At 42.2% G+C, this 23,615-nt stretch overlaps 2 protein-coding genes across 3 annotated transcripts in view; one reads left to right on the plus strand and one right to left on the minus strand.

Moving 5' to 3' along the window:
- The first annotated feature begins 2,596 nt into the window (after positions 1-2,596).
- The window catches only part of LOC138949514 (uncharacterized), a 725,664-nt gene continuing 704,645 nt past the window's right edge, over positions 2,597-23,615 (plus strand). For both annotated transcript variants that reach the window (XM_070321340.1, XM_070321341.1), the window contains exon 1: positions 2,597-2,689. In XM_070321340.1, coding sequence (XP_070177441.1) covers positions 2,623-2,689 — 67 coding nt within the window. In that variant the 5' untranslated portion in view covers positions 2,597-2,622. The remainder of the gene's footprint in view (positions 2,690-23,615) is intronic.
- Positions 15,821-19,417, minus strand: LOC138949523 (uncharacterized). The gene is made up of 2 exons (XM_070321366.1): positions 19,194-19,417; positions 15,821-17,511 (listed from the first exon to the last, which is right to left on the minus strand). Exon 2 carries the CDS (start codon positions 17,508-17,510, stop codon positions 16,527-16,529), a length of 984 nt encoding a protein of 327 aa, XP_070177467.1. The 5' UTR covers position 17,511; positions 19,194-19,417; the 3' UTR covers positions 15,821-16,526.

A 23,615-nucleotide genomic window follows, 5' to 3' on the forward strand; every position in this document is an offset into this window, starting at 1 on the left:
AGCCACTTAATTGTTTCTTGTTACACCATGCCTCTAACAGGATATGTTTCCCATCTTTACGTGTTGGAACTACAGGTACAATTTCATCCATCCATGCATCCGCCCTATACAGCTTCTTCTTCTTCTTCTTCTTCTGCGCTCGTGGGCTGAAACTCCCACGTGCACTCATTTTTTTTGCACAAGTGGAATTTTACGTGTATGATCGTTTTTACCCCGCCATTTAGGCAGCCATACGCCGCTTTCGGAGGAAGCGTGCGGGGTATTTTTGTGTTTCTAAAACCCACCGAACTCTGACATGGATTACACTTACAGGATCTTTTTCGTGCGTACTTGGTCTTGTGCTTGCGTGTACACATAAAGGGGGATAAGTCACTAGCAGGTCTGCACATAAGTTGACCTGGGAGATCGGAAACATCTCCACACTTAACCCACCAGGCGGCCGCGACCGGGATTCGAACCCTCGACCTTCCGAGTTAATAGACCGACGTCTTACCACCCCGCCACAGCGCCCGTCACCCTATACAGCAATTATCAACTATGTAATGGATGGGTTTAAACATTTTTTGATGTCAGGGTGTTCTTCATGGTTAAAAATCTCTTACCTGGTTGAACAATTTGTGCATCAGGCGACAGGTCGGTGCTGGCTTCATTTGTAGCTACCCTTTGCGATGGTGGCTTCCTCCCACTAGCAACCTGCAAATGCACAGCTCTTTAACTGACAAACTCACAACCAACACCCAGTCACAATGAAACAATTCTCCCAATTTCATGGCATTGGTCTTAGGCCACACAAAAAAGTGTATGTTTCTCGCAAGGCAAAACAAAAAATAATCTGTTTACAGTATCCGGACCGACCCTATTTTTTTCCCACCGGCCCTAGACTTTTTTGGGGCATTAAAAAATGAAATTAAAATATTCAGATGGCTAAAATACAAAAATAAAAAGCCGACCTACCGACGCTATTTTTGGGGGGCCTATGTTACCTTAAACAGACTTTTTTTGTGGCCTAACATGACTAAAGGTGGAGATTTTTTTCTAAACTTTTTTTTTTTAAACCATCTTTTTAACTTATTTTGTTGAAAAACAGGAAAACAATTGATTTTCGAATACCCCTTTTATTTTTGAAAATGCAAAAATAAAAGTCTAGGGTCGTCGGGAAAACATAGGTAGGGTCAGGTGACCAGAAACATACAACTTTTTTGTTGTTGACGCCGACCCTATACTTTTTTTGCCATTTGGGGCTGTTTTTTGGCAAAATAAGTTCATCATATCATCATAATCAAGACGTCGATCCAAAATAAGTAACTTTTTTTTGTTGGCCTTATCATTTTTTTGCGCTAAATGCAAACAGGCATTATTTGATGGGAACAATGCTGGTTTTTTTTCAATTCTTACATCAGCCTCAAACTTGTCATTACTCAAACTGCATTTAATAGTGTGCTTCATTGGTTTGCAAAAACCTAAAACCAATAAATAAATAACCTTCGGTGGTGGATTGGGCACTGCAAACAATGTCGGGACAGCATTCCACACAAGTGATCCTCTCTGCAGGATTGTTTTACTGGTTGGCCTCAAAGTGATCAGTACAAAGCTTGAGACCTTGAACATCAGCTGGCTGCAGCTTTTCAAAGTCCTCTCGCCTTGTGAATTGCATCCATATTCTGCACCTAGTTTGAAAATAAAAACAACAATGTTATTGTTAAACTAAGCAAAAAGGAAAGACAAAAAATAAATCAGATCTTCAGTCTAAATCTAACGCTCTGCCTGAACGCAAAACGGATGAGTGATGTACCTTTGTACTGTAGTTTTCCCGTAAGCAAGGTTTGATAAAGATTTCGGCAAATATGCCCACGGGTAGTTTGTCATCAAGTGTAAACTGTTGTTTTGTACTGACTGCTGACTCACACTCACAGTCGTAAGTACAGTGTACACATGCACACACAGGTACACACGCAGACACACGCGTACATAGTACAGCTAGTACAGAAATCTCAGGATGAACCGATCCATGCTATGTTTGTAATATTTCATTTGCATATTAGTTCTATAAATACTGTAGTATCATAGCAGACAAAAATGCCCAGAGACAGTTGGCTTATCTGAGTCAGTGAGTGAGTTGACTCGAGCCATAGCATTCTCATTCTGAAGAAGGTAAACCTGATGAAATAATCACTGCACAACCCACCTTTTTTCTTCTTTAGGGAACTTGTGGAAAGTTTTCCCGAAGCAGCTCTGTTTGTAACGGGCGTTCTTGCAACAAAAAGCCGAGCACAATTTACCACCACCTCGCACGCGATCGGTACCTACGCGATCCGCCATTTTGTTTTCGCCGTCAGCATGTGACTAGGGACGATAACCCACAAACACTTTTTCGCATTTTCTTCGCAAGTTCCACGTCTTCCTTATGTACAGTGTTTGTGACGGTCTTCATTGTCATTGACATGCACCCCGCAAATCCCACACCGGTAGACTTGCCCTTGGTAGTAGCCGATCAGTCGGGCTGGCTGAGACTAGTGTTTCCGATGCGTAAAGCTTAGTGTGTCCGAGACAGACACCAACCATAACAAACGCCTGTGACGTCATGATGACGTTTTTAGACTGAAATTCCAACAGGAGGACGAAATGAAGCGCACAGTTTTTGTGTTGGTAATATTCGGTGTGTTGCATTTCTCACCACGGCCCTGTACGGGTAAGTACGTTCTGCGAGTTGCTTCTGCTTTGCTCGGAGAGATTGTTTTGTGAACGGGTGGGGTGTCCTACGGTTTTACCCGTCATTAAACGCGTATCATGTGAGCCTAACGCACAAAATGATTCCGCCATGTTTTAGATACGCTGCCGTTTTACCAATAACTGACATTCTTGTCTTTTTTGTTTTTGTTTTGTTTACATACACTTTCAGTGGCATGTTTCAAGGCAAATCAAATTGTTCTTCGAAAACCCAACCACAACTTCACAAGACAAAAAAGAAATGGTTGAGCGAATGGTTCCAGTCTTGCAGCAAGCCCTAATGCACAGTCATGCATATGAGTTGTTCTTTGCTACTGGTCACAAGTGGGGGTCAGTTCAGACGGACGCATTTTTTCAATACAGCCTAGGGGAGAAACTGGTCACAAAGCACCCAGTACATGCCAGAGAGATAGGAGAATCGGCACAATCAAAGAAAATAACAAAATCATTCAATAGATATGGAAATATTACGATTTACTGTGAAAATGCTAGCAAAAATGGCGTCCAAAAATGGGAACGCACACTTGGTGCGTCTTTGAAGACTTACCTCCCGTTCTGTGTTGTTGATAATAGTCGTGTTTGTGCTGTTTTTGTTGAAATAGTATCTAATAAAACTGATGCAGTTCTTGAAATGTTGCAAATTATTGTTGTCCGTTTGTGAAATGCGAGAGTGTTCTGAGGCGTAATCTGCATACGGCTGATGTCCCACATAGGGTACCCCACTTCGATCAGCGTATCACTCCAAATGAGCTTCATAGCAGAAAAGCAGATACACTACCAAAACACTGCATAACAGATCTACAAGTCTGAGCCAGAATCATTGAAATTTACTTAATTTAACGGGGAGATACACTCGAAGCACATTTAGCGAAGTTATGTTGCCAAATCATCAAAGATCAACTTTTCACTACACGGATCGATGCACACAGTCGAAATAGATACATGTGACTTTCACACGACCGAAGACTACTTACTAGTAGACTAGCAGACGACAAGATCTAAATATTTAGATCAGTGAGAGCAATCCGTTGAAGAACAGTTACTCCGCTTATTCATCTTCAGTTAAGCTTATTTCCCCTACCATAAGTTTCCTTGCAGATCTGTGGTCGCGTAGTGAAATGAACTAGTGTCATCGGAAGATTCTTCTCAGTCAATGATCAAAGCACAGTAAGTTCTATGCTGACAAAAGTCACTTTAGGAAAACACGACCATTGACTTCATTTATGAGCCCAAAGGTAACAATATCGACTTAGTATGTACGCATTTGACATTAAATGAAACATTCATAGACAGTTTCCAACTCACCAGATCTGCCAAAGAGCCGTCATTCGTGAAAAAAACGATCGATGATTTTAATCAGACAGGTAATCGGAAACAAGTCTTGGTCACCTGCGTTATTCTTTCCGAGGCGACGTGACGGCGCCACATTTGTTTGTTTATGGTTGTTTATCGCGAAACAACACAGTTGAAATTTGTGTGTAAAATACCACAAATGTGTGGTGAATCAGTTCGTCATCTGCGTTTCGATGGTAATTCAGTCAGATTGGAGTTACTTTGAATCGAAGGCGAGGGTAACCTGCGTTATTTGTGTGACGGCGTGAACAAATTTGATTGCAATATTTTATACAGAAAGTAAATTTCAATGATTCTGGCTCAGACTTGTAGATCTATCTGTTATGCAGTGTTTTGGTAGTGTATCTGCTTTTCTGCTATGAAGCTCACTTGGAGTGATACACTGATCGAAGTGGGGTACCCTATGTGGGACATCAGCCGTATGCAGATTACGCCTCAGAACACTCTCGCATTTCACAAAGACAACAATAATTTGCAATATTTCAAGAACTGCATCAGTTTTATTAGATACTATTTCAACAAAAACAGCACAAACACGACTATTATCAACAACACAGAACAGGAGGTAAGTCTTCAAAGACGCACCAAGTGTGCGTTCCCATTTTTGGACGCCATTTTTGCTTGCATTTTCACAGTAAATCTTAATATTTCCATATCTATTGAATGATTTTGGTATTTTCTTTGATTGTGCCGATTCTCCTATCTCTCTGGCATGTACTGGGTGCTTTGTGACCAGTTTCTCCCCTAGACTGTATTGACAAAATGCGTCCGTGTGAGCTGACCCCCACTTGTGACCAGTAGCAAATTTAAAGAACAACTCATATCATACTAATATGACAAGAACAAATTCCAGTAGTGGAATGCATGAATGGAGACTACCATAGTAAGCAACTATTATTAAACGTAGGTTCGAACTAAGCGGTTGGTAACTAAAGCAGTAGTCAGTCTGCCATGCGTGAGAGCGAACTTGTAGTGGAAACACTGGAATGCATGAATGGAGACTACCAAGCTAGTTGGGACCCACATCCAAAGTTCGAAACTATCGCTCTAATGCGCAATGCATGGTACGATATTTTCAAAAGCTCCGACCTAAGTTGGCAACTAGTTTAACAAGCCCCAATTTCGTCCTCTTCCGAGGAGGACTAAATTCCTTAGTTTCGACCTTATTGCTAAAACAAAAATGGCGGCCGCCATGACACTGGCAGTCTCTGATTTTGTTATAATAATAATAATGGAAACTTATAGAGCGCTTACCTAGAAGCTCCACGCGCTTTAGTCTACAATGACAAACACATACACTCACACATGAATACTAATATACCTACACAAATCTGCATACATGGCGTACACACAAAAATCGCAAATATAATCACAAAACCAAGCTCGTGCTTATGCACATCCATTTATCTATAACTAGATAAACCGATATGTAGTTTGCACAAGGAAAAAAGAAAAAGTCGCAGCACACGATTTCCAGATCACTGGCTGCTGCAGGGGTCACCGGACAGTTTGAATGGTTAGTCTAGAAAATGCTGTGTGAACAGGTGCGTTTTCAGATTTGATCTAAAAGAAGAATAGGATGGACTATAGAATAAGGAAGGGAGTTCCATGCTTTAACAGCAGCAAATGAAAATGCGCGTTGTCCATGTACTTTTCATTTTTTGTTGGAATTCGGAACATTCGAGTGTCAGCGGCAGAGCGCAGTGATCTGGAAGGGACGTACAGGTTTACGAGTTCAGACATATATATATATATGAAGGTGCAGAACCAGTGATGATTTTGTTGTACGAACAAATCAAATATTCAGCAGTCCGACGCATGAACCAAAGAATGATATCAACAAAGATGTTGAAACATTGATTGCGCTTTGGAGGGGCTTCAAATACAAGTCGTGAAGTGACCGGCACAGCTGATTTGACACGATCTACCTTGAGTCGGGAGATTTGCTATGAGTATGACTTAATTTCCACTTTCTACATCAGCGACTGTACAAATCTGGCTTGTTCATCTCCTGTCGGTGATTTTAATCGGTTTGGATCTTCCAACAGGTAAGAGCAAGATTCATCCGTTGTGTGCTTGTATGTTTGTGTGTCCCACGGTGTGTGTGTGTGTGTGTTCGTTTGCGCGCCTCGGTGTGTCAGTGTGTGTCAGTGTATATTGTAACAATAAATGTGTTAGAAAGTGAGAGCAAGGGTAGATCTATGGGCCAGGCAGTACTTGTCTGAGTGTCCCCGAAAGCGTGTTCAGTGTCATAGGAGAATAGGCCTACGAGCCATTGTGTAGTGGTGACGATGAAAGACACAGTTGTTGTTTTTCTGACAGTGACATTGACAATGAACGATCGTCGATGCATCAATGATTATGCACAGCAGCATCAGTTTCTTTGGAACTGTGCACTGTTGACTGAATTTCCCACACAATTCATGATGGTGAAGCAATGGACAGTAGACACTGAAACAAAGCAAATCTAATGCATTGAAGCATCGCTGTAGATCTATCTTATTCAACAAACACTATAATGCAGTGAATGGCAAATCCATCTCTGAATAAACTGTTGTGTATCCTTATTTTTACACTGTAAATGTTATGGTTCACACTGCACTCCCAACATTAGAAGTATGTGTTCAAAGCTGAATGCATGTATAATTTCTATAGTAAGTGTGTAAAGCCACTGAAGAGTAATACACTAACTAGCCCAAAACAAAATAATGTTTTACCTGACTTCACTTGAATCACTGCCACTGAAAGTGTGTTTATTGTGTATTTTTAGAAGGGTTATTCAACAATGACCTATTTTTCTGTTTAAATACTTGATATTTACTCTGCATGAACAGAGGTAAATGCTGCTGTAACAAGAGGCGAAGCCTTCAAGGCTCACGTAAGAAATCGACAAACAGTAACACAAACTCAATCACTCCGTCACATACACACACACACACACACACACACACACACACACACACACACACACACACACACACACACACAGTAAGCATAGGTGACACTGTGCAAGAAAGCGAGACACTAGATCTAGATCTGAATGGCCGATTTCGAAGAAAAAACTAGACTCGGCCCGCTCAAAATACCAATGACCGAGACTTTCAGTAATTCCTTCGCGTGACGTAATTCCTTACGCCATAATGTGACGTCTTCAAATGTTAAAGTTTCTACCACAGACATGAGTTGTTCTTCAGTAGGTGACAGAAAGGGGGAAAAGTGGTCAAAATTCAAATCTCTAGTTTTGTTTTTGAAATATTGCTTTTCATAAAGCAGAAATACTGTAGTATCTGTTGTACATAAGAAAAAATCACTGGTTCACATGGTTCGCGTAGTGAAATGAACTAGTGTCATCGGAAGATTCTTCAGTCTCAGTCAATGATCAAAGCACAGTAAGTTCTATGCTGACAAAAGTCACTTTCGGACAACACGACGATTGACTTAATTTATGAGCCCAAAGGTAACAATATCGACAAGAATGTACGCATTTGACATTAAATGAAACATTCATAGACAGTTTCCAACCTGACTCACCAGATCTGCCAAAGAGCCGTCATTTGTGAAAAAAACCGATGATTTTAATCAGACAGGTATCGGAAACAAGTCTTGGTCACCTGCGTTATTCCTTCCGAGGCGACGTGACGGCGCCACATTTGTTTGTTTATGGCTGTTTATCGCGAAACAACACAGTTGAAATTTGTGTGTAAAATACCACAAATGTGTGGTGAATCAGTTCGTCATCTGCGTTTCGATGGTAATTCAGTCAGATTGGAGTTACTTTGAATCGAAGGCGAGGGTAACCTGCGTTATCTGTGTGACGGCGTGAACAAATTTGATTGCAATATTTTATACAGAAAGTAAATTTCAATGATTCTGGCTCAGACTTGTAGATCTGTTATGCAGTGTTTTGGTAGTGTATCTGCTTTTCTGCTATGAAGCTCATTTGGAGTGATACGCTGATCGAAGCCTGGGGTACCCTATGTGGGACATCAGCCGTATGCAGATTACGCCTCAGAACACTCTCGCATTTCACAAAGACAACAATAATTTGCAACATTTCAAGAACTGCATCAGTTTTATTAGATACTATTTCAACAAAAACAGCACAAACACGACTATTATCAACAACACAGAATTCGGGAGGTAAGTCTTCAAAGACGCACCAAGTGTGCGTTCCCATTTTTGGACGCCATTTTTGCTAGCATTTTCACAGTAAATCGTAATATTTCCATATCTATTGAATGATTTTGTTATTTTCTTTGATTGTGCCGATTCTCCTATCTCTCTGGCATGTACTGGGTGCTTTGTGACCAGTTTCTCCCCTAGATTGTATTGAAAAAATGCGTCCGTCTGAGCTGACCCCCACTTGTGACCAGTAGCAAAGAACAACTCATATACATGTACATACATACATACATACATACATACATACGCACGCACGCACGCACAGACAGACAAAGTTTAGCATCGCATAGGCTACACTTACGTGAGCCAAAAACTATGATTGTGAAAGAGGGGGTAAAAGAATCAATGTGCGAGTGGTTTAATGTGTCAGTTTAGAGGAACGATAAATTGTTTTTAAACTGAAGGTGATGCGATGGTATTTAGGACTGGACAAGGGCGGAGGGGGGAAGATGATGGGAGGTGAGGGGGGTTCTCCCAGTCCATACATGGGGGGGGAGGGGGTGAACGAATCTTGCTTTTTCTACTTCTCTAACCCATGCATTACATGTGGGGGGGGGGGGGGGGGTGAACGAATCTTGCTTTTTCTACTTCTCTAACCCATGGCATAGGCCATGCATGTGGGGGGATTCTATTACCTGAAAACAGCATCCACACACACGCGCACACGTTCCATTGGACGTACATTTATTGTGTGTGTGTGTTTGTCTGTGTGTGTGTGTACATGAGTGTATGCATGGATGCGTGCACTCGATTGTGTGTGTGTGTGTGTGTGTGTGTGTGTGTGTGTGTGTGTGTGTGTGTGTGTGTTTGAACCATATATATATTTTCGGTTGTCATTTACTTATGTTATACTATGCGTTTAAATCATTATATATTTTAGACGTCATACTTTTTGTTCGTATCTTCACGATGGCTTTTACCTTTAATGCTTCCAACTTTCAAAGCGCTGCAAGGCTGGGAAGAGATGCGCACTTTCATCACTGTGTGTGTGTGATCATTTGGGGTGGGGGGGGGGGGGGGGGGGCTGGATTTTTACACCAATGAGCAAACGTATAAAGAGAAAATTTTGTTCATGTAGACGTAATCATGTAAACGTCATTCCTGCCAAAACAAATCATTTTTCCGTGTTGCATACTCCTGTGTATAATTTTTTTTTTCATTTTCTTCACTGAGATATGGCGTCCCAACGACCAACTCACTGCGACCTCACTTCAAGACGGTGACCACAACTTGGCCTGTGAAGCAGTACCCCGACTTCGACAAAAACAAAAACAATCGTTCCAGACCATCATCAACCAATTGTCAGATGCAAAAACCAAAGCGAGCAAAGACTTCACACAACTAACCAATCTTAGGCGTGAAAATCAACGCCTCCAGTCGGCCACCTCATCTGCACTACGTTCATCTACACCCACCACTGCACCAAACAACCCTGCGGCAATAGCCAGCTAATCTTCATCTGCACTACGTTCATCTACACCCACTGCTGCACCAAACAACCCTGTAGCAACAGCCAGCTCATCCTCATCTGCACTACGTTCATCTACACCCACCACTGCACCAAACAACCCTGCAGCAATAGACATCTCATCTTCATCTGCGCTACGTTCATCTACACCCACCGCTGCACCAAACAACCCTGCAGCAATAGACATCTCATCTTCATCTGCACTACGTTCATCTACACCCACCGCTGCACCAAACAACCCTGCAGCAATAGCCAGCTAATCTTCATCTGCACTACGTTCATCTACACCCACTGCTGCACCAAACAACCCTGCAGCAATAGCCAGCTAATCTTCATCTGCACTACGTTCACCTACACCCGCCGCTGCACCAAACAACCCTGCAGCAACAAGCACTCCTACAAACACATCAAACCACCTCGACAATGTCGACGTCCTAACGCTCAGTCAAATCATGGATGACGACATGATTGACGCAACACAAAATTCAACACAATCCACAGACATGTTTGATGCAACACAAAACGCAACACAAAACGCAACCCAGTCCACTTCAGATGACGCAGTCACATCGGGAGAAGCTCTCCAAGCATTGTCTCAGGAATAAACACTCACATTCAATTTCAACCCATTTTTTCACAACCTTTTCAGAGTCAGTAGTTGCGGGTAAAATCTGATCCCTGTTTCGAATTTTGTGGAATCATTTTGCGACATATCGATAAAGTCACGAGACAAAGAACATCAGTCAACAAAGACCATATGGGCAATCATGTAAATGTTTGCGGGGGTGTAACGGAGATCGACTTTGTCTTTATAAGAATCTATAGGAATCACATCATCTTAAACTCTACACACGGTGACAACTGCAACGCGTGTGGCACATAGAATGACAAACCAAAAAGAGCCCCTGCAATGAATACTCCATGCTTAGTCCTATTTATCAGTTTTGGTGGCGCTGATTTGGCAAATGAAATGTTTTAATTATGTTGTGCTGGCTTGCAGCCCAAGAGAAATATTAAACAAAAGCAAATTTATTTCTTCAGGCCTAACCATCATATCAATCAATCAATATGAAGCTTATATAGCGCGTATTCCGTGGGTACAGTTCTAAGCGCTTGTCGAAGAGTTGTCAACACAGGACTAACAAAGAAACTAACATCTACAGACGGACACGAACCCTATCACACACTAGCAAACCCTGATAAACATACAACAAACAACTGTTTAACAACAATGTACACATCAATAGCTAGGTCCAAACAAAATAATATTAAACACAAAGAAAACACCGGCCTCTCACAAAGCACAGCATAAGAATGTCTTTTGGGGCACAACACATCATGTCGAACATGAAAGTCGCAGCCAGCTACGGGAAGAACTGAGTCTTCAACCTACTCTTGAACGCGCCAAGAGAGGGGCTCTGGCAAAGCTCAAGCGGCAGGGAGTTCCAGACGGAGGGGCCCGCGGAGGGAAATGCACGCTGACCAGCAGATGCGAGTTTCGAGCGAGGGATATCCTTGGCATTCGATGTCATTAATCCCACTCGTTTTGGGCTTATTTTTGTGGGCCACAAACGCAAAATGTGCCCCACAAAATATGGGGCACAAAATGTGGGGCACAAATACAGTTTGTGGCCCACAAACAGAAGGCCTTATTAAAATATGGGGCACTAATGTGGGGCACAAATGCAGTTTGTGGCCCACAAACAGAAGGCCTTATTAAAATATGGGACACAAAATGTGCCCCTTAAAAATAAAGGCAAATAAAATAAGCCCTTAAACAAAATGTGAAGCTTTATTTTGTGGGCCATAATTTTACACTGATGACTTTCGCGAGTAGTCGGTTTTAAGACACAATAAAACGCTCTTCCTTAGTGGAGTAGATGAATGGTATTGATGACGAAAAAACATGGCGGCGTTCGTAACAGACATCAAATATTTGGCAGTTCAACACGTCCACCAGAGAAATATATCGACAAAGAAGTTGAAACACCGACTGCCTTTCTGAAGGAATTCAATCGGGATGTGAATGGTACAGCTGATTTTGGACACGGTCTGCCTTGAATGGGAAGGTTGGCGATGAATCGCACTGTCTACACTACACTCTACACTTGACTTACAGGACAGTCATCGGTTTGGATCAACCAGCGGGTAAGTTATTGTTTTTAAAATCCAAGACATGACCATTGCAAACGTGGCCTTTGTAGGACTGAGCAAGATTTTTCTGTTGTGTACATGTGTGTGTGTTAGTGTTAGTGAGTAACTGGGTGTGACTGTGAGTCAATGAGTGTGTGTTTGTTGTGTTCTGTTGTTTACTCAAGTTTAGAAAATGCTTGATCTTTAATCTGCATGCATAGAATCAGAATGAAATGCTGCTGTATCAGTGTATGAACTGTTGTGTTCTGTTGTTTACTCAAGTTTAGAAAATGCTTGATCTTTAATCTGCATGCATAGAATGAAATGCTGCTGTATCAGTGTATGAACTATGGTTGTGTAACACTCTTGACCTTTCAAGTTATATTTAGAAAAACCAATTATGTTAAGAAAGGGGGTAGGGGATATTATGTGTTAAATGAATAACACAAATACAGAAAAATGTTTCAAACTTCTTTTATTCTCTCTAGTCTTGTCTTTTCTTTTCTCAACAAAACACAACTTCCAAATATAAAACACAATGACTAGAGAACAGTGTTAGACCTAAAGACCAAAATCTTAAAGTCAAAACCTTAAAGACCAGTTAAAACCCAAACCTAAAAACCTAGTTAAAAATCCAGTTAAAAACCTTAAACCCAGTGTTCGTAAGGTGCTTCACCAAAATCTAAGAACACAAACTACTCAGTCAGACATGTAATGTGAAACCCAGACTGGTTGGCTCTGAAATTAAACACATTTCCTTATTAGCACACAACAAAACACAAATCATATTTACCAGATGTTACCAGAGGCTAGTAATTATGACTAATAATTACCACATAGTTACTGTGTTCAAACACACCACTATCATTCTATCATTCCACATTATCAACTAGAAACAGCTGATATTTAGACATCATTTACTATTTACCAACTATAAACAGCAAAATCTTCTTCCTAACACAGGAGTAACATTATGCCTACTGTGATCAATCCCATCTTCATTGACAGAAACAGAAAGACTATATGTTATCCTACAAGACAGTGACTAACCATCTTTGTTCTTCTTTGTAACAATACCACACATCTCATGTGTTCCACTCCACCATTGTTACAAACTCAAAACTAGCTACAAGAAGTGTCCATACATAATCACATTTATCTGCAGTGATAAATTGACCATTATGACCAAACTTCTTCAATTCACAATGTCTAAATCACTTGGAATAAAATCTCACCTCAAACATCTCAAATAAAACACTAGTCACAAACACTTTTGTTCCATAAAACAACAACAGCCAACTTTCCAACTATGTGATGCGCTTTCGGTTATTCCCGCGCATGCGCAAAACTTTCTTTTATGCTGTGCATAAAATCATTTTTGCATGTTCAGATGTGCGAGGATAGACAAGAATTTAAGCTAAAAAGTTTTCCGAAACCGGACAATCAGCCAGCGCCAGCCAGCGCCACAGTCACCACCACAACCACATGAAACGTTCATTGCCAGTTTACGCTGAAAATGTTTATTGGTCGACACCACAGGTCGTTCATTTTCAGCGCAGATAATGCATACAAAATCAGTGGAATATTTTCATAAATTCCACAAAAACTATGATTGACATAATCATATACATTGGGTTGTACATTTGCATAAATTCACCAAGAACAAAAATTGTCTTACACATCATAGATGGCATTGTCCACTATGTATTAGCTTACTGTTTTTTGTTCTTGTTTCCAGCTTCACCAACAAGCTGTCAAATTTTACTAGACTGGTCACCGGGTTACTTCCCTTTATCTACCGCTTTCTGCATCCGCTCATTAGACCATCATCAAAAAACTTATATTGGCAACTCTAAAAAACAATAAACATTGTGTTTTAGCCCAATTAAAGCACATCGATTAAATACATAATGTCTGTCATTCACCACCAATCCGGCGGTACGCGCCCACACAACTACGTTATGGTGGAGTAAGGGGATGGCGGTGGGGTTGAAAATTTTCGCACAGTTGTTTGGGACGTCTGGCACTGGCTACCGCAGATGCAGAAATGGCAGAGAGACTGATCTTGGGCCGGCTGGCCAATGGGAAGACGGCATTCCGCTCATTAGTTATGCATATGACCTGTGCTCTGGCACCGTCTATACACCACAATCTCGCTTCTCTTCACACCCAAAAATATCATTTATGCTGTGCATAAAATCATTTTTGCATGTTCAGATGTGCGAGGATAGACAAGAATTTAAGATAAAAAGTTTTCCGAAACCGGACAATCAGCCAGCGCCAGCCAGCGCCACAGTCACCACCACAACCACATGAAACGTTCATTGCCAGTTTACGCTGAAAATGTTTATTGGTCGACACCACAGGTCGTTCATTTTCAGCGCAGATAATGCATACAAAATCAGTGGAATATTTTCATAAATTCCACAAAAACTATGATTGACATAATCATATACATTGGGTTGTACATTTGCATAAATTCACCAAGAACAAAAATTGTCTTACCCATCATAGATGGCATTGTCCACTATGTATTAGCTTACTGTTTTTTGTTCTTGTTTCCAGCTTCACCAACAAGCTGTCAAATTTTACTAGACTGGTCACCGGGTTACTTCCCTTTATCTACCGCTTTCTGCATCCGCTCATTAGACCATCATCAAAAAACTTATATTGGCAACTCTAAAAAACAATAAACATTGTGTTTTAGCCCAATTAAAGCACATCGATTAAATACATAATGTCTGTCATTCACCACCAATCCGGCGGTACGCGCCACCACCTGATGACTCACATCAGGTACCGCCACCAAGCAAAATCGACCTTTCTCGGAAAGTTGCACTGCACACTTTCTTATAATCCCAGGCTGCACTGCACACCTGTGATCCCATGTTAATGTTCTGCTGCACTGCACGCAGACATGTGCCTGACCTCCCCCTTTCTGTTGCACTGCACACAGAGAGAAGCCCTACGTTTTACCTGATCTACCAGTTGTGCACCCTGATGTAAGACAAGAAAGCGTTAGAAGACCATCTGCCCGCCTGACGGATTTGAGCGTCCGATGCCCCGTTCCGAGCCATGTGGGAGGCACCCCCAATCCTAAAGCTATGCGATTTGAAGTTCTGTTTGGGCAGGCCACAAAATTGGAAAACCAACTGTAGTTGCTCGTTGAATTCCCTGGCCGTTATGGGTGCCCCCGACATAGCTCGGAACAACGGCCCCGTTGCGGACAACAATATTGTTCCGTAAACAGCACAAGACCAATTGTCTCACCAGAATCATCACCAGGGGTTCTTTTGATGTCTGCTTAGTAATTACGGATACTAAATCTAAATTATCTGTATGAATGACTAAGTATTTGTTCTGAAAGGCCAGCGCCCATGTCTCCAGAGCCAAAACGATAGGATACAATTCCAGTAGGGTGATATTTTGGAGTCGCCACCAGTCGGACCACCTACCCTGAAACCACTGCCTACCGAACAAAGCCCCGTATCCCACTGCCCCGGATGCATCCGTCACTAAATCCAGCTCTTCTGAGGATACTTCCTTGTTCATGAGAAAAAAGCACTTCCCGTTAAATGACTGCAGAAAAGTTAGCCAAGTCTTCAAATCCTCTTTCACCCCTTGGTTCAGCCTCACGAAGAATAGCTGAGAGCGTATGCCTCTAATCAAGTCGATCAATCTCCTCAAGAACGCCCTCCCTGGCACCACTGCCTGGCAAGCAAAGTTCAGCAACCCTATGACCGACTGAATTTCCTTCACTGTTGCTTTCTTCTTTTGTAGTAGGTTCTGTATTTCTTGGGCACACTTCGTGAGTTTTTCCACCGGCAGCCGAATTTCTCTTTCGATTGTGTCTATCTCTATTCCCAGGAATGTCAACCTCGTCTCTGGGCCCTCCGTCTTATCAGGTGCCATGGGAACTCCTATTTCCTCACACAAACCCAGAAATTTGTCTAGGTATTCTTTGCCTAGCTGCTTCGATACTGCCGCAAGGAAAAAATCATCCAGGTAGTGCACTAATGGTATCCCTAACTTCTGAACAGCAATCCACTCCAAAGCCGTGCCTAGTTCTTCGAACAAGTGACAAGACGAAGAACAACCCATCTGAAGCGAAAGATCAACATAAAAACTTCCTTGCCAGCTCAGTACGAAGAGGTTTTGGTCACTAGGGTGAATAGGCAACAACCTAAAAGCTTTCTCCACATCAGTTTTTGCCATAAATGCTGTATTTCCTACTGTCTGCACTAACTGTACTGCATCTTGCACATTGGCATATGACACTGTGGCCATGTCTTCCTCTATGAAATCATTTATGGATGCCCCCTTCGGGTGAGATAGATGATGTATCATCCTATACTTTCCTTTCATCTTTTTCTCTACCAAGCCGATTGGAGAACATTGGAACTGAGTAAAAGGAATATGCCTAAAGGGACCTACTAACCTCCCCTCTTCTATTTCCTTCTTTATGTGCGCTTCTACTACTTCTGGCATTTCTTCTGCTGACTTCAGGTTCTTCTGAACTACACTATTTGGGGCTCCTGTGAACCCTACCCGGAAACCCTCTCTGAATCCCTGTATTAAAGCCCGCTTCTTCTGTGGATCGTACCCTTCCAGCCACTTTTCCAGCTTGTCCGCCTTCACTGGCGTGGCCCCCGTGCCCCAGTCTTCATTTCTTTCCTTCTCCTGCTTCTTTTCCCCCCCGTCCCGCTCGAAAGGGGTGCCCTTTGGCGCTGCATTTTCGGATTGCGTGTTGCCCCCCACACTGCGAGCAAAAGTGCTTGAAGCCACAATTGGGGCGGCTGCAAGATCCCTGTTCATTGAACTGGAAGCAGAAGCCCCCCACTTTGGCTGGGTTTCCACTTCCAGTCTTCCCCCCTGCGCCACCCTGCGGCTTCTTCTTTCCCCCGTCATGGGTCTGGGTGGCAGGCTCTAAGCGGGTGGTGGCGAACAGGTCCGCGTCGCTGTCCCCCCATGCCCTTTCTCCTGCAGCAATTGCGAGCCGGTAGCGGTAGTCATAGTCCCGCCAATTGCCCTGCAGCTCATGCAGGGTACACACCCGAGCAAAGTGGGCACCCAGGCCCCTGTGTACCTCTTTCGCTCTGTCCTGTAGTATAGTGATATAAATGTTCCAGGCCTTCACCCACTCTGTGAAGGTTAACAGTTTCTTTTCTTTCTTCTTCTTCTTCTTCTTTTTGTCTTCATCGTCCTCATCCGAGTCCTCCTCCAGCATTTCCTTCGGGTCCGCGGGCAGGAGTATTGCGAACCTAACCGCCACACCGCTCCAGATCTTTTCCTTTATTGTCTTTGGCACGTGTAGGTCAATGGGCAACATTTTCTGGTTGCCGGTTGCCCACGCCTGTGTACCGCTAGTGTTAGATTGCTCACCGGAGTGTCCAGAGTGCCCAGCCATGCCTGAGTTGGATTTTCCACCCGTAGAGGTGGTCGATCCTGCGGGCGATGCCTCAGGCGCCGGCGTCTTGGCGGCCCGAATCTCCGCAATCTCCTTCCTCAGGGCCTTCTGCTCAGCAAGGAGCTGGGTTAGCGACTCCTTCACGCCCATTTCGTCCTCTCCTTCAGCCTCCTCGTCTCGAAACCTCTTCGGGGGCTGCTTTGAGGGACGCCCCGGTCGCTTGGTTGGACGCTTCGACATCCTGAAACATTTCAAAGGCCACTAAGCATCAGGGGCCTATTTTTTTTTTTTTTTTTTTTTTTTTTTTTTTTTTTTTTTTTTTTTTTTTTTTTTTTTTTTTTTTTTTTTTTATATATATGCAGCACGGGCTGTACCAATAAAACATTCCCCATGAAGTCACAACCGGTTCTACCAAACCAGAACCAACAATGACGTCACTCCAGAAGCTGGAAAGGATATTCCCTCCTATTCCACTCCCGGCATCAAAGCTCTGCGTCTGGCGTCTTCGGTAGAACCCAACCACTTCAGTCTGGGAATAAACCTTGGTACCCCGTTCGTGCTGCATCTACACTCCTATTGTGGTTCTGCCCTCAGCACGAGAGTACACCTAAGAAAACACTGTCAATCTGATCATGCAGCACGGGCTGTACCAATACACATTCCCCATGAAGTCACAACCGGTTCTACCAAACCAGAACCAACAATGACGTCACTCCAAAAGCTGGAAAGGATACCCCATCCTATTCCACTCCCGGCATCAAAGCTCTGCGTCTGGCGTCTTCGGTAGAACCCAACCACTTCAGTCTGGGAATAAACCTTGGTACCCCGTCCGTGCTGCATCTACCCCTATTGTGGTTCTGCCATCAGCACGAGAGGATACCGGCTATCACTATTAGCCCCCACTTCCCTCTCACCCGCTGAACAACCACAACACCTTCTTACCTCATTGGTCTATATGCCGACTGTCCAACAGAACTTTTCTCAGTGCTCTGTACAGTAGCATGTGCCCCGACCCTGACAGATGAATCCCATCTGCTAAAAAATGTTTCTGATACTGAGCAAACTTCTCTGCTGGAGGGAAAGCCACGTAGTGGGGGAACAAACCCACTATCCTGTGTGCCGTTTTCAGCTGTTGATGAAGAAGCCTATTCACCTCCCTGGCTATGTCATTGAAACCCCCCCAGCCACTGTATCTCTGTGTCATCCCTGACACCACCACTACTGAGTTTGCCAATGTTTGCACCCTCACACACAGATGCCACAGCTCACGAAACACTTTATTCGGTGTCGTTCCGGGAACAATATTATTGTCCCCCACCATTAGCACTATCACTCCCCATTTTTTCCGGGTGAAAATGGCCCTGTTCTGTTCTAGCATTGATTCAACGTCGCTTATTTTTCGGCCCCCTCTCCCATCGAATATCTGCTCAAAACCATCAAAACCTAAATCTGGCCGCACCCCCTCATCTGTGTTCACAAATCGCTGAAACCTCCACGTGAAAGAGTGCCCGACCACCGCACAACTTGTAAACATTTTCGCTCCCGCCGTCTTTCTTCACAAAGAAACTAGTCACGTGACCGAGCGATTCGCGTTGCCACTGCTTGGACCAATTTTAATGCCAGGAGAAGATGATACTGTCTTCTTTTCTCCCTGAACACTTTTACTGACGGCTGTCAGCTAATTGTACCATCACCGTCTACCTAGCTATCACCCTCGTTCCTTCGAGTGTCACTCCCGGCAAACGTGAAACCACATGTTTCTGCCTACGGTGCCACGCTGTCTCCCAGTTTCCCAAACTCCAAACTTTCCTTGCAGACAACTAATTGGCCCCACTCGAGCCTATTACCGCTGTTTCGATCTCAATCGCCCCTCTCGACAATCAAGCAACAAAACAAAACAAAAAAAGGTAAAAGTACGTGTACCTTCTCTTTCCAAAATCCTTGAAACGTTGAAAATTTTCGCACAGTTGTTTGGGACGTCTGGCACTGGCTACCGCAGATGCAGAAATGGCAGAGAGACTGATCTTGGGCCGGCTGGCCAATGGGAAGACGGCATTCCGCTCATTAGTTATGCATATGACCTGTGCTCTGGCACCGTCTATACACCACAATCTCGCTTCTCTTCACACCCAAAAATATCATTTACTTCAAATTATAATTCAAAACCAAATTTCTTTACAAAACCTAAACCCTATTCAAGTTTTAACTTCAAAACATCAGTAACACACTTATCTTTCCGTCTATACACTTCATACACTAACTACAACCAAAAATACAAATATTCTGCACCATTTCTGTGACCGGTGCTTCTGTCAAAAACCCACCACATGATCAAATTACAAATATTTCAGTTTCGGAACAGATTTACAAAAATAACCACTCCAATTTATAATATTCATCTTGCTAAACTAATAACTAATCATACACCAAGCAGATGACAATGTAAAAATCAGTATTCACCTGATTTAGAACCAAAATGTTGTCCAGAGGTTTCACACCATCTTGACGACTTCTCAAGCAGAGGGCGGAAGTGACGCTAAAACTCTAAATTCCGAAGTGGAAGATTTTCTAACAATAAAATCTTTACGACTTATTAAAGTTTATAATTAACACCTAATCAAAAACACTTTTAAAACAGCTTGAACAATGTTATCTAAATCCAAAAATATAAACTGAGTTAGTCAAGTTGAAAAGACTAATTAAAGGGAGGTAACAATCAATGTTCACATTACCCAAAAAACAACAGTTTCTTCCCTTTAACTACAAACCTAGCTTTATGTACATGTTCAAAACAAGTTAGGTTTTGAATGTGTTACAGTTGTAAAAGAATAAACAAAACAATTACTGAATTAGTGAGTGATTTGGCTCTGATACTGTGATAGTGAAGTTGAAATAATACTTATTTCATTTTTAAGACATGTAATATTGTTATGTTAATTACTTAATTATATGGTTTTTTTTCAGGCCTCCCGAGAAACCAGAGATGATATGCATCATTCATACAGCTCCTGTCTTCCAGTTCCAACAGTTTACCTTTAAACATGGATACATGTACTGGAGAGGTATCAGGATGACTTGGCGTGGTGCTTTACAAATTACAGACTACCCCTGAAGAGTAAGTATATTAACTAAGTTACACATTTCTTTACCAGTACCACTTACAGATCTATTTTGCTTGTCAAATCTTTGGTAAAATAACATTAGGTATTGGTGATGGTAGTCTGAAGCTATAAACATGTACTGTTGTAGATAATTCAGCAGTCTTTTGTTCTTCGTAAATTGTATTACAAGTACTTTGTAATTGTAGATGAAATTATTCATACATTTGAAGATGCATAGTAATACTGTGCATAGTAAATTGGTATGATGTACTTTGTATACATAATGGTACAAATATCTTTATTTTCTCTCTCCTTCCCATCTTAAAGTTTGTTGCAACCCTATACTCAAAAAGTGCACTGTTTGTATGAACATTGATTGATTGAACTATTGCGATGCAAGAAAGTAAAACATGAAATAGCTAGAATGAAAGATTTACTCATTACTGGAATTATTATAAATACAGTCAGTCCTTTCCTTGGCTCACAATCACATTCACAGATCTGGCCAGTTTTTGTGTTTTTTTTTTAACATGGAATAAGAATTACAATGTAAATTGTAATACCACCTGTGTACTTGGATAACTACTTCTACATCCAACACCCTGACTGCCCCTGCGCAGAGTTAGAATTTTCAGAATGAATTCACATCACATTTCACAACAAAACTGTAAGGTGTCAACGCTAAATAGGGAATGTGTGTGGGATGAGGGCTCATGCTGAATTTAAAAAAATAGTAAATTTTCATCACACTCCAGAAAAGCTGCTCACATCAGCAGCACAACTAGATATCATGTCGTTAAAAAGGTTCTTGTGAGGAAGTCTTTAATTTTAATGATGAAAGATTATCTTTTTAATTTTAATGATGAAAGTATATCATATGTGTCCATGAAAATTGAAATAAATGGCTTTCACAGGAACTGATGAAGGAATGATGGCACCTGTAATATTACAGAACAATGTTTACAGTTTAGTTCATAGTTGTCACTGTCAGTATCACCCACACCATTCTCCATCCTACTGATCTTGTGAGGAACAAGTAATACCTCCTTCCTACCTACCTTCCCGCACCCCCACTCCTAACACACACCCTCTTCTGAATACCCAAAACATATCCCCATCAGCGCACAGCAAAGTCTGGATGTGCTCAGTTCTTCTTCTTCTTCTGCGTTCGATGTTGGTGGCCGTGCTAGATCCTCAGACCAGTGGCTGCCAGGAAGTCCGCAGTGGATGTGCTCAGTAATACATTTTCTTTATTTTCCAGGAAGTGAGGTGCCGAGATATGACGTGCAGGCAGCTTGCAGAGTGGTGCCTGGCTTTGCTGAGGATGATGATCAGATTCAGTCCATTCTGTGCTGACGGTGCTACCAGAACTGCTTTAATATAGCCCATCTAAAGAGGTTTTCTGTTGCCTTGGTGGTGAAATGAACATGTAACACATTAACAATAACGTTCTACACAAATAATGTGTGGCGCGGTGTGGATCAAGGGTACATTTTTGAGTCACTTGAGAAAAAGTGACTATGTAATCGGTCAGTGTTAGTCTGTCCGGCCGGCCGTCCGGCCGTAGACACCGCCTTAACGTTGGACTTTTCTCGGAAACTATCAAAGCGATCGGGCTCATATTTTGTTTAGTCGTGACCTCCAATGACCTCTACACTTTAACGATGGTTTCGTTGACCTTTGACCTTTTTCAAGGTCACAGGTCAGCGTCAAAGGAAAAATTAGACATTTTATATCTTTTCTCGGAAACTATCAAAGCGATCGGGCTCATATTTTGTTTAGTCGTGACCTCCAATGACCTCTACACTTTAACGATGGTTTCGTTGACCTTTGACCTTTTTCAAGGTCACAGGTCAGCGTCAAAGGAAAAATTAGACATTTTATATCTTTGACAAAGTTCATCGGATGTGATTGAAACTTTGTAGGATTATTCTTTACATCAAAGTATTTACATCTGTAGCCTTTTACGAACGTTATCAGAAAAACAAGGGAGATAACTAGCCTTTTCTGTTCGGCAACACACAACTTAACGTTGGGCTTTTCTCGGAAACTATAAAAGTGACCGGGCTCAAATTTTATGTGAACGTGACTCATTGTGTTGTGAATAGCAATTTCTTCCTGTCCATCTGATGCCTCATATAATATTCAGAACTGCGAAAGTGACTCGATCGAGCGTTTGCTCTTCTTGTATCATAAATTAATTTATGTTCTAAATATTTTTTGGAGAAAGACCAGAGCACAGCTTATTGAAACACACCCCCAAGCCACTCGCATTACACAATTTAAATGCACAACTTACACGCATCTTGCACACCCTTGTTCTCATCACTTGTTCAAAACACATTCATAACACCGAAACATTGATGTTTCTGTCGCTGAAGTTTATTTTCAGCGACTACTGTTTTTGATAGAGCAAAAGCTCTACAACAGTAAAATCATAACCAAAGAACATATATATATAGCAAGGTGTAAGTTTTAGTGTACGGGTTGACTAGATTTCAAAATGGACATATCAGGCCCTAATTTATCATTCCCGTCACTAAAAACACCAAATTACAAAGTAAGTTTTAGTGTACGGGTTGACTAGATTTCAAAATGGGCATATCGGGCCCTAATTTATCATTCCCGTCACTAAAACACCAAATTACAAAAATACCTGTACATTGAGACCACGACATTGGCAGCCGTGGATGTTATCCATACATTTGTCAAGAGACAATATTCCAGTACACAAAAAAGAAGCATAAAATTGGTTCAAATGCGGCGGTAAAACGCCACAGACCAGCTGACAATACAATTGTTGGCTGGTACCGCCGCACACCCAGGGAAAAGAGGTGCAAAAACCCTGCAAGTCACCCAATGTACCCTTGAGGGCTCCTGCCTCCCTCCTCCCTACCAGTCAGAAGTAAGAGACACAAGCGCCCAGCAAGTCACCCAATGTACCCTTGCCGGCTACTTGCCTCATTCCTCCAAACTGATTTGATGTAACGGCCTGTCCAAGTTAAAAGATGCAAGTGTCCTGCAAGTCACCCAATGTACCCTTGCCAACCACTTTCACCCTTTAGCCCAATTATTCTGAAATTACTCTCGAATTCCTGTCTCAACTCTTTGAGAACCTTAATATGCAGCTAGATCCACACTCCGCCTTGGATGTAGACCCGATTTATATTTTTGCTCTGCGCTCGACAACGTTGTTACGTTTAGGTGGTGCTCTGTAAGCGTACATAAGACGTGAAAGCATTTG

The sequence above is a fragment of the Littorina saxatilis genome, linkage group LG15 (assembly GCF_037325665.1).
Source record: "Littorina saxatilis isolate snail1 linkage group LG15, US_GU_Lsax_2.0, whole genome shotgun sequence".
NCBI lineage: Eukaryota > Metazoa > Mollusca > Gastropoda > Littorinimorpha > Littorinidae > Littorina > Littorina saxatilis.

What these genes read in the sequence shown, in the direction of transcription:
- LOC138949523 (XM_070321366.1), bottom strand. Translation starts at nt 17,510, where the DNA reads ATGTCGAAGCGTCCAACCAAGCGACCGGGGCGTCCCTCAAAGCAGCCC.